General features: G+C 34.9%; 1 protein-coding gene across 3 annotated transcripts; it reads left to right on the top strand.

The window, feature by feature from the left end:
- The first annotated feature begins 8887 nt into the window (after window positions 1–8887).
- On the top strand, window positions 8888–12013 carry LOC137966518 (uncharacterized). 3 transcript variants are annotated; one of them, XM_068813162.1, is made up of 3 exons: window positions 8888–8998; window positions 9881–10895; window positions 11550–12013. In XM_068813162.1, the coding sequence occupies exons 2-3, from the start codon at window positions 9927–9929 to the stop codon at window positions 11676–11678; spliced, it is 1098 nt and encodes a 365-aa protein (XP_068669263.1). In that variant the 5' UTR covers window positions 8888–8998; window positions 9881–9926; the 3' UTR covers window positions 11679–12013. The 3 variants fall into 3 exon arrangements, with proteins under 3 accessions (XP_068669263.1, XP_068669262.1, XP_068669265.1); XM_068813161.1 differs by having other exon boundaries at window positions 9671–10895; XM_068813164.1 differs by lacking the exon at window positions 8888–8998 and adding an exon at window positions 11018–11070 and having other exon boundaries at window positions 9603–10895; window positions 11550–11580.
- The last annotated feature ends 358 nt before the right edge of the window (window positions 12014–12371 follow it).

Raw genomic sequence — 12371 nt, 5'->3', positions numbered from 1 at the left:
TTAGTTAAAGAAATTTTTTTTTCCAAGATGCAAAGAAGGAAAGTGACTATTTCCAGCCATAATTTGGCTTTTTTGTATGACTCAATCAATGATCTCTTAAGAAAAGGAAAAAAATTCTAAGAGATCAAGTTTGGAAAATTCTCAAAAAGAAATATTTCACTGGCTAATTTAAGCATAGGAATGTAATGAAGGAAAATAAGAGTATGATAAGTTTCCTTTCTTTTTTTCTTCTCTCTTTTTATTCTTTCCAAAACAGATACGTCGGCCCTTAATTAGAAGCCCACAAAATCTGGGATTTAATTTATGAAAATTTCTTTAAAGAATATGAAGAACTCAAATGTAAATACCTTCATTCAATAAGGAATTCCAATGCCCTTAGGACTACATGAGTAAAAAAGAAACAGACATAAGAAAACATACACTAGCATGCATAATTACAATTCTATGTCATCTCTGTGAAATTACTCCTTATTTACTAGCCATGTCACCCTTACACATGTGGGTATCTCTTAACACTCTCCTTCAAATTGATGTTTGTAACTTCACTTGCAAATAATCTTGGTAAAAAAACTTGTGTACTTGAAAAATAAATTTTGATTGCCTTGTTTTGACTCATCTTGTTTTTGTTCACATCTTGTTTGTAATCTTCATCTTGTTATCCTCCTTACTTGGATATTCTAGTCACATAAAATTTTATTACTACAACACATGGAATTCTTCATTGTAAATTATATTTCTTCTCAAATGATAGCAATATCTATATTTCAATTCGAAAGGAGGCACAACCACTGCAACACTCAATTTCCAATCTCATACTTCATACTTCTCTTTCTATTCTCCCCCTCAAGCGGGGAGGTAATGACAATGATACTAGCTTGAAACAAAAAAATAGTTTTAATAATCGTCTCCTCCATCAAGATGTCCTAAGGATAATTACTCAATCGGACACAAACTCTCAAACATGGGTGACAAAGCAGAAGTTGAAACTAACTTTAAAGGATTTCGAACAAAATAGTGATAATAATCACTAAAGAGGGTAATGTCTATCACTCAAAAGACGACAATCAAAACTCAAAGGGTACCAATAAAAAAATCTCAATGGACTTAAAAACACCCATATATAAAAAAAAGGACCAACCAAAGCAATGCACCAAGGGGTTGGCCTAAGAGGGTAAAGAAGAATAAAAAAAAATGATGGGAGGAAAAAGTTAACCAAATAAAAGAGGTAATGAGGGATTAAGGAAGAAAAAAACAACCACCACCGTAATAAGAAGGAGGTTGTAATAGTAGAATTGAACTAACTTAACAAATTTGACCAAGTATGACTTTTGAGGGGTGACCAAGTTTAACTTAAGAGGGAGATAAAAAAATAATTCCTCTATGAACATGATAATTGAGGAAACTTAAAAAAATTCCAATAATTTTTTTTTTTGAGATGGAACATAATAATGGAAACTTTCCAAACATAGACTTTTCATATAAAATAATTACTTTTTAACGCAACTTGACCAATTTGGAAACAAAAATTCAAGAGATAAATTGTGGAATAAGGGATATTTAAGACACTAATGTTTGGAATTTAGAATGAGGAAACAAGAGTTTCTAATTCGAAAATTTCAAACTTTGTCAAAAAGGAAACTAAACTCATATAGGGAAAGACTTCTCTTAAGGAAACTAATGTAATGTAAGATAAAAAAATAAAAATAAACTTTTAATGAAGGAAAGATACTCAAGTTGGTAAAATACTGAATTGATTTTTAAAACAAATAGGAAACTTAACCAACATTAGCAACTCAAAAAGTGAAGCACAAATGTTGGCTTAAATTTTGATTTCGCATCCAATAGGATACCGGTATGACCTTTGATTCTTCCAATGTGGATATCTCTCTCTAAAAAGATCAGATTGAGAAATGGTTTATTGGGATAGAAAGTAGATTCATATAGATTTATTTTGAGATATAATTCTCAATATAAATCCTCGGTAATGTTGGTATAAACTATTCAAAAAGTTGAGACTTTCTGCTACTTCTTGAAAAAATTTTGCTGCTCGACCTTCTCTGCTTCAGATATAGATTTCTCTCTCTAAAAAATTTTGATTGCAACAATTCTTTTTTAGTTGAAAACTAGACTCAAATTTCTTTCCAATGGTATATAGTTTTTTATATAAATAATATGGTAAAAGAGGTGAGAAATCCAATAAAAATAGGAACTGGGAAAGAGACTAAGGGCCTATTTGGAACCCATAGAAAAGAAAAGACGAGAAAAGTGGAAAGAAAGTTAATTTTTGTTATTTGGCAGTAGAGAATCATTGAGAGAAAAGAAAATAAGAGAGAAAATCACTTTCTCTTAGTTAATAAATTTTCTCTCACAAAATGATGGACTATTAATCAATTCCATCTTACAATTATATAAGTGAATCACATGTCAAATGTATATGTTGCCATTACATTTTGTGAGAGAAAACTCTTCCTGTTCCAAAATCTTGCTTGTTGTTCAAATGGGATATGTGTTTTAATATGAGTACCATCAATGGTACCAATACAATCCTAATGACACAAATTTCATTAATACAAACATATATTTTATATGAACTTAAAATTATTCATCAAATAACTTTATATTTACTTTAAAGTAAGGATAATAGATGTCATTATTTAAAATATTTGAATGAGTACGTTTTGAAGGTTGTTTGATGTAATCAGATTGTAATCTTACGATAGCATCTAACACCTTATTAAAATACGTACTAATAGTCCAATTTGATCTATCAAACATCTCTGAGGTGACATAGTATGATTGTTGTTGACCAGTAGTGAGACAAAAATATTCAAGTTGTTCTTCCACAGATATTGTCTGTGTATCAAATAAGAGTCATCTATTTTTCAAGATTCTAGCCAATTTGAGAAAAATATTTTGATTCATCCTATAATCTTTTCAAAAGTTAACAAGTGATATTTCTAATTTTTTTTTAAATATCATGGATCACTTATACCATAAGAACGTTGTATTTGCCTATTACAATGATGTAAGTAGTAACTTACAAGAGCAAGTACAATTGTGTAACTTGCAATAAAAATACAAAAAAATTCCTGTCTGGTAGATTATCCATGGGTACCTACAATACTGGACATTCAATAATGAAAACATGGTTCAAACACAAACGAGCATCTATGTCTGAATGACAAAACACAATCTGTACCATAAAGAAATCTTAAAAACTACGTATTTAACACAAATATTAAATCATATCAACAAATAATTCTCAACCCTCCTGTCATAACAAAAAAATGCATTAATTTTCTGCTCACATTCACGTCAACATTTATCACATACATATCCATGTCTTAAGCACACACTTATCCACATATTAACCACAAATACTCATTAATCAACGTCATTCATACAAAATCAAATGTATCTCATAAATCAATGTTAACATTGTCAACAACTATGTTATTTTATCACATTTCATTGAAGTTATATATTAGCCAGTCATACCTCTCTTCTGGTGTCATTTTGACAAACATATATTTCTTATACTTGATGTCAATCAACTTTGAAGCATGAAATTTGACTTCTTTAGGCAAGTCAAGTACTTCTAAAAGAGTTTCGTGTCATGGAAACTTTGCGTAAGCATCTATGGAACTAAAGATCCCCACAAGGGTTGATGTTATATTGTTAATGGCATCAATGACCATTTTAGCATTGTCAGGAGATCAGTGGGATCTCTTCTTACAATGAGTAAAAGAACTTCTACCCCGTGCATTTGATGATGATTTGCCTCTTCTATGACCCTCATTTACAGATTCCGTACCGCTAGGCAATGGCTCAAGGATCTCCCTAATTGCATCATCTTCCTCTATCTTCTCAATCATTGGCCCTTCTATTGTATGAGGGATATTTTCTTCTAACTCAACGCATGTTTGACTTTTTGTCCCATGTTAATAGAATTTCCAACAACTAAAGTCAACTTTTCATATATTGGACAACCTTCCCGCCTATATTTATCGGCTTCTCTGTGCTCATAGAAGAAAATTTATCTCTTAAAAAACTTAAAATCCTAATTAATAATGCAACAAACATAACTTTATATGCTACATTTACTAAGCTTGATGTATTCTTGCCACATTGTCTTACTTGTAGTGACTCTCTGCGTTGTTGAATCTCACCCAAAGCTACTAATGACTCTTTGCGTTGTTGAATCCCTCCCCTTCCCCCACCCCACCCCCCATCCCTTCCCTTTTTTCTAACCCCCACCCACCTTTTTCTGTTTTTGAGAAAAAGGAAAGAGGATGGAAGGGGGAAAAGAAAGAAAAAAGGAAGGGGGAATCCCTCCCCTTACTTTACCACTTATAAAGAGTAAATGCCACTAAAATATATTCCTTTACCACTTAAAAAGGAATATGAGCCCATATACTGGTTTGTTAAAGAGAGTAAATGCCACTAAAACATGAAGTAACAAAGTGGTAAAGGAATAGACAAATCTAGTGCAAAAATATGAAAAATTATTGGAGATTGTTTAGTGAGTCCAAGTCCAACAAATACAATTCTTCCACCTGATTTCAAGCAATAAGATAATAATTCTCTTAAAAAAATAGAAAATGTCATCTTCCGCAGGAAGCATAACAATGCCAGAATCACAATTTCTTCAAAATGAATGCATTATCGTTGACATATCAACCAAGTTACCTTGCGCTCTCCAATAAGGAGTTTGCTTTAGTCAAATGAAGTGTAGCTCTTTAGTGCCATGGCAAAAAAACCAGTTTAGCCAACTTGAAAGAAACGATAAACAAAGATTTTGTAACAAGTACTTGTAAGAGCAAAGGAAACATATAATAGGAGTTTATTATTTTCTTTCATTTAAAATTTAATAAGAAAGAAAACACCTTACATATTTATCAACTAAAGAACTTAATCATCCCTCAGAAAGATAGCAAGATGCTCAAATCAAGTAGTGAAATAACTTTCTGATTCTGCCACTAGGGAAAAACATGTTAAAATAATATAGTATGTCTTAGTTCAGGACATCATTTAATAGGTGCACAGTCTGGATGCTCTACAGGTACTATCAGTTAGGGAGGAAGATCATACTAACTTGCTATGAAGTGGGGTAGGGTTTAGTACAAACTGTGGTCGATAGAATTTCAAGAGATGTATGAAATAAACCAGAATTTTAAGAAAGAAACAAACATATATAACAATAAGATAATGCCAAAATTCTAGAACTTAAGTTTGAAGGACTAGGCTGGAATATGACCCAGTCACTGTTGTCTTCAATTCTAAGACAGTATTAGTTTTTGCTTTCAAAGAGAAGAACATGAATTTACAGGTTTTGTTTTATAATTAGTAGTAACTAGCTTGAGGTAAGAAAAAAAACTAGGAAATCATTCTTAGTAAAGAGAAAAAAAAACAAAGTTGAAGACATTAGTATGAATTCTTCGAAAACTGATCCAAGTTACAACAAATCTCCCTATTATTTGACTCTAAACCAACCATTTGACTTGCTAAAGTAAGTTAAACTACCATAAGGAACTCTCCTAGGACAAAACTTTATTTCATTTACTTTGGGACCAAATAATGAGTAGAGGAGGAATTTCCAACTACTAACTTAGATAGACTTAAAAACCTTGTGAGGGATTTTATGTGCTCTATGTAAGCTAATTTCTGCATATTTTTATCCTTAATAAAAGGAAAAAACTTATTGAAGGAGGTGCCCTCAAATATCATCTTCCCTATGTTTTCATTTACATCTGACCATTCCTAGTGTTTAAGGAAAGACATCATAGAAATATAAATAATGGCTCCTAATCACCATTAATTATAAGCATTGAAACAAAACATCAGGCCATTGTCTGAAGGTTAGATACCCCAGAAATATAAATAGGAAACATTAGTTCCTCTTTCTAGAAGATGGAAAACCAGAACCGAATACATGATCTACAGTAACTAGATATAATTAGCAACAAAAAAATGGTAAATTGCCAATCTTTTTACTCATTTGTAGTCTACATTTACTGTCCTATTTATTTGAATCTATCTGAAAACAGACAATTCCAAGAATAAGAAACAGTAAAAAAGATATCACTATCACACAGTTCATAAAACAGACAATTCCAGGAATAAGAAACAGTTTTAGAAAGAGATGTGGTTCGTGGTAGATATAGATGCTGTCAAGAATGAGAGAAAAAGAGACGACAAGGGAGCGGTTGGGGAAAGAGGAAGAGACAGGGTTGCAGAGAGGAAAAGGGAGTGCAAGTAGAGGAGAGTGAAGAAGATGGAGGGCAGATAGATGGATGAAATGAGCAAGAGGTAGACGAAAGTTGAGTGAAAGTAAATTCATTAGTTTCATGGAGAGAATTCACTTTTACTCATTGTTACACCAAAAAGAGTGAAAGTGAATTACCTGTGTAATTCATATTATTTCAATTGATCTACACCTAGTCTATTATTATAAAATGGGCTATAACCTTTTTCCACATTTATGGTTTTTCAAGGACCATGGCCTTACCTAAAGAACATATGTGTCCTCTAGGGATGGCTTCGAACCGAGCCGGCTCGCGAGCGGCTTGAGTTCGGCTCGGTTCGATTCGTTATCTATCGAGCTCGAGCTCCAAAATCGGCTCGTTTAAATTAATGAGTCAAGCTCGACCAAAGCCAGGTTCGATTCGTTGGCTCGCGAGCCGGCTCAAGGTGAGTCAAGATCGGTATCGGGATCGGGAGCAGTGGAGCGGGAGCGTTAGCGAGAGTGAGGGGGGAAAATTTTTTCCTCCCCTCGACACTGCCGAGCCCCCTCCAATTGGCTGTTGTCGCCGCCTCTATTGACAGCTGCTCACCGGCCGCCTCTGTGGTCGTCCGTTCGATTTCTTCCTCTTCTCGTCGTCGCCTCTGTTTCCGTCTCCGCCGCTTCCGTCACCGTCGCTTCTGTCGCCGCCACCATCGCAGCCTTCATCATCAACATTAGGTCCTCCTCGGATCCGTAACCCCCTTCCCTCCGCGTTGTCTCGGCGGAAAACCAGAACCAGTAAGTTCAGGGGAGAAATTAGGGGAGAAATAATCTCCCCCCTCCCCCGCGCGGAAAACCAAAACTAGTAAGTTCAGGGGAGAAATTAGGGGAGAAATAATCTCCCCCTCCCTTGCGCGAAGATGAAATTGCACGTGCAAGATCATAAAGTAACAAAAAAAAAAAACTTTTTCCTTAAACTCTCCTTCCTCTTAGCTCTTGAACAAATTAAAAATACATTTTATAGAAATAAGTTTTGATGAACTATTAGTATCTCATTTTTTTTGTAAACATTTTTCTAATTGAAAATTCTTATTAAAAAATCATATAATTTTCTAAGTAAGATTTTCCTGCCAAGATGGGGTAGAAAACTGTATAGAAATTTTTTGAATAAGTATTTAACAGTTGATGTTGTAATACTTTTAGCATGAAACAATTTTCATTGCAATTTTGTGTTTGACATTTTATTTGATTAAAAATGTATCGATAAGTATAATAATATATTAGATTGATTATTAATTTTTATTTATTTCCCTAGAAGAGGCAATAAGAGGTCCATTTAACTTTCCTAAGAAAAATTTAAAATATTTCTTGTAATTTTCTAATAAGTCACTAATAGTAATAGGATTTTATTTAAAGGATTTATAGTTTTTACTTGGGTGATTGTAAATTGATATTGATATTTCATTTAGTTTTGTTGTGTTTGATTATTGTATCGAGTTTATTCATAATGTTATGCAATGTATGGAGTGTTTAGACTATTTTATGGAGTTTATGGAGTGTATAAACAATTTCATGGAGTGTTTATGGAATGTATAGACAATTTTATGGAGTGTTTATGCAGATATTATGTATATAGATTATGCCTAATTTTAAGTAGAGGTCATGCCCAATTTTATATAGGTATTATATACATAGATTATGCCCAATTTTATGTAGAGGTCATGCCCAATTTTATGTAAAATGTATACATAATTTTATATATAATTTATTATATATATATTTTTTGAAAAGTTTTAAATATATGTTGAAGCTTGAGCTCGGCTCGAACTCGGTTAAAATTTTTGGGCTCAAGCTCGATAACAATTTTAGGCTCGAGACGAGGTTCGGCTCAAAGCACAACTCGAAATATTTAAATCAAGTTCAGCTCGAACATAAGCAGGTTTGGGCTCAACTCGGTTCGATGCCACCCCCCTCCATTAAAATGCCGGCTTTATCCATGATTCATTCTATAATAACCATTTTTTTTTTATAGAAAAAACCAACATCTAGTACTACAATATTACATTGGGTAGTGCAAAAAACTACAAATACTACCATACAATGCAAGGAGCCTTAACTTGTTTGTCCTCGATCATGATCGAATGGTTGAGATAACTGTTTTACATGTTTCACACGAAATCGGACGGCTAAGATAACCATTTTACACGTTTTAGACGAAATAACTTTTCATATTGGATAGCGGCTAAGATAACCGTTTTGTTTCCCATGAAATAACTTTTCATATTGGATAGTCGCCTAAGAACGAAAACAAAAAAACAAAAAAGTTGCTTTGTTGAGCCGGGACTGGGCCACAGATAGAACTGATCGGAAGGCTTAGATAACTGTTTCGCACGTGTGACACGAAATAACTTTTCAAAAACAAAAAAACAAAAAGCTGCTTTGTGGAGCCGGGACGGGGCCGCATATGGAACTCCGCGCGGGAAACCGTCACTGCTTCGTGTGTTTAATTACTAATTCACCCTTATCATTTAGAAAGGAGGAGCCGGATTCTTCAGGACTTCTTGTAGATGACAAGGGTAACGTAAGTAAAACAAAGTAGGCAAATAACTTCCACTATTTAAACAGTTTTAGGAGAGAGCAGAGAATAACAGTTTCAACCCGACGACCTCTCTAACTCTCTGCTCTTCCCTTTTTCATTTCTTCCCAAAGAATTGGCAATCAACGCTTGATATTCGTCTTTTGCAAGCCCGATGCATCGAAAAGACGCCATCTAAGGTACGTTTTGGGATTCTCTTTTTTTATTTTTGTTCTTTAATTTCTTTCTTTTAATCTCTGAATCGAAGCTGAACTCGATTCCGTCTTAAATATCTCCGTTTTTCCAAATTATTGTAGTTTCAGTTTCTTCAAGTTTTTCAAAACTGAGTCCTAGCTTGATCTCATCCTTCAATCTAGTTTTTCTTCGTATATGTCCGTTTCTTCTATTTTCGCCAAGTTAGACATCTCAAGATCTCAAATACGACTTGGTTTATTTGGATCGAATCTTTTTTCTTCTTTTCTTTCTTGTGTACATGACGAGTGTGGAAGTTTTCTATCTTCTCTTGTTGAGGTTTAGTAATGGTAGGCGAATCTTTTGTTTACCTTTATCTCAAATCGTGTTTTTGGGAAATAAGATGAAGGGCGGGAGCAGGAAACGGGTTGAGAAATAATTCCTGTCCCGCCCGGATCGTAGTGGGGGGTGGGATACTGGTTGCTGTGCGGGCGGGATGTTGTTTTGCAACAAACCCCAGGCCTACACCGCTGCTATCCCTGCCTGCAGGTTCCTTCAGATCTTTCGCTTTGAAAGAATCAAACATTCAATCTCCCACCTGGTTTCGTCTCGTTTTCTGCGTAGCCTTGCACATTGTTTCGTTACAGGCTGACATTTTTATTCCTTACTCTACCTCCCAGCCGGAACCGCAGCCTTTGCTGCACCAGAGAATTCAGTCAGCCACGTCATATCTCCATTAGAGATCTCAAAAGCAGATCTGAGTAGTAACGGATGAGAGGAGAATTGGGGTCATCCCGTTGATTTTTCTTCAACTTTACGGATTCAGTTTGCATATCGAGTCACTCTCTTCTTTTTTTTTTTAATTTTTGCTGAGTAACTCTATCGTTCAGTTTGTTTGCAAAAGAAGAACTATCAGTCCTTCAGTTTTTCTTCCAAATGCAAAAAGAGATGAGCACAGAGGGACCTGTATCAGCTCAAGAAAATTTGGATGTGCTTCTGGTGGATGTGGTTAGTGAACAGAAAAAGGTGGAGGCTGTGAAAGAAGGTGGCCCCTTATTCTCCTGTGGCTTATGTGATACTGAATTGGTTCACAAGTTGGCACAAGTCTTGCTTATGGGACTTTCTGCTGCTTGTGTTGATAACACCACTGGTGATCTCTTTAAATCCCCCGCTTTGGTGGCAGTTGACATGAGGAAAGAAATGGTGGACTATCTTACCCAACGGAGTGAAACATTTGTTGCTCAAACCCTGATTGCAGAGGGTAACGAGGAAACTGAAGTTTCCTATCCCACTGAGATCATTTCTATCTTTCTAGATGATTTTTCTGGATTGAAGAGGAATCTTCTAAGTCGGGTCTCAACTTGGTTAATTAGTGAAAGGAGGGAAGACAAAATAGATGAATTTCTGCAAGAGATGGAAATGAATGGATTTTGGTTGATGAGAAGAAGAGAATCTGTAGCTGAAATTCTTTTGAAGAATGTAGACCACAAGAGCATGTATCACTGTAACATGAAATTTGACTCCATTGAAGAACTTCGAGCACATAAGATCCAATGCAATTTTAGGGTCCTTAGTTGCAGCAGTGAGGGGTGTCGTGCGAGTTTCTGTGCTATGCATTTAGAGAAGCATGAATCCACTTGTCCATTTAAGCTGCTCCCATGTGAGCAGAAATGCCCAGAAGTTATCATGAGGTGTGAGATGGATAGGCATTGCATAACACTGTGTCCTATGAAGCTTATGAACTGCCCGTTTTACCTAGTTGGCTGCCAATCTGCTATTCCAAGGTGTACTCTTGAGCAGCATTGCTCTGAATTCCTTCAAACCCATGTCATGCAGGTCCTCCGTGTAATACACAAAGATGTACCAGCACGTGATCTGGGACCATGGATTGAACAAATGGAGAAGGTGAGCCTTTCTGGTTTGATTAACTGTGTGTTCTTGCACTTATGTTTGTCTCTACCTGATTGTATTGCATTAATGTCTTCCTAGATTAGTTATCTGATCTCCTTAACTCTGTACCTTTTTAGCTTTGGTGATTCCATTACTTCAAAACCGAAACAAACATTAGCTAGTTGAGAAGGTGAATCTTCCAGATTTCAATAACTTCTTGCTTTTCATCGATGTTAGTTGATTACCTTTTTTTGTTTATGGTGTTCAAAATTTGTTTGTTTCATGTGATATATGAAAGTTTAACTCTTGAGTTTGTAAAATTAAGAATTAATTTCTCGCACCATCCTTTCATTTTTTTCTCCTGCGATTAGAAGCCAACTATCATGGAATAGGCCAGCCTCCATTAGCAACATCAATTAGGTTGGTTGGAAGATGTCATTTGTGAAAATAGTTGGTAGATGATTGGTTAGTAAAAATTCTTAGAGAATCTAGAAAAAGGGGGCACTTACAGAATGTTGATGAATGCTTTGAAAACTACATCTTAATCATTTGGGGTGTTGTCAGCCCCTATTAGAGATTATTTATATATTTATTCCAGTGGATGTGTTTGGAGATGCATCCATGATATGGTTGCACTGCACTGATATTTTATTTTGTTCATTTTGCCAGTTGCCATCATTCAATCAGTTAGCACAAGCTCAAAGTGTGAGAGCTTTAACCTGGGAGGTCAAAGACCTTGAAACCAAGCTCAGAACAGAGGAAAATGAGCTCAACAAGGAGAATCAAATGAACCCATAGTTCCCTACTCTCCCATTCAAGTGTTAGAGTATCATAACCAAGTCTACCTGAAAAAGAAAAGAAACTCACCACTCGCAAAAATTTTGAGAGACCTTCCTTCTCTAGAGGTCAAGGTATAGAGCATTTAATTATTACTCTTAGCCTTGAGTCATCAGTGTACATGAGTTTTTTTTCTCTTCAATATAATTATAGTTGAACATTTTTTTTGGTCTTCACTTGGGTATCATTAAAGTTTTAAACCCACATACTGGATGGTTTGGTATGACAATTCTAGCTTCCCTGTAGTTGTCCTATCTATCAAGTATGGAACATGTTCAAAAACCAAACAAAAAAAATGTATGGAACTGTGGGTTAGGTGTTGCAAATAAATCTAGGAAAACCAAGAGATGTTTTGAATTGAAGTTTACACCTAAACTTGCGAAATCAGTAGCTGCTGTCTGAAAGTTGTGACCTTTTTATGCAGATCTATGAGTAATCCTATATATTTGTAAACTAAAATGTTGGGTGAACCAACAAAGCGGAAGTACTTATTAACTAATTATCAAAACTGAGTTTTGAGACTTAATTAACTTTGTAAAATTGATCTTACAAAATTCTTTCTTTATCTTCACTTTGTTAAGGTCAAAATAAATTGATGAAGAAGCGAGAAAACAAGAAACAATGGCACTAACAATATAAGGAGGCTCGGGAAGT

The sequence above is a fragment of the Aristolochia californica genome, unplaced genomic scaffold (genome assembly GCF_029961685.1).
Source record: "Aristolochia californica isolate CCGP_79_NKW_82.1479 unplaced genomic scaffold, dmAriCali1.0.hap1 SCAF_5, whole genome shotgun sequence".
In the NCBI taxonomy this organism is placed as follows: Eukaryota; Viridiplantae; Streptophyta; class Magnoliopsida; order Piperales; family Aristolochiaceae; genus Aristolochia; species Aristolochia californica.
Note: the sequence above shows the minus strand (reverse complement) of the source record. Positions and strands in the feature narration are given on the sequence as shown.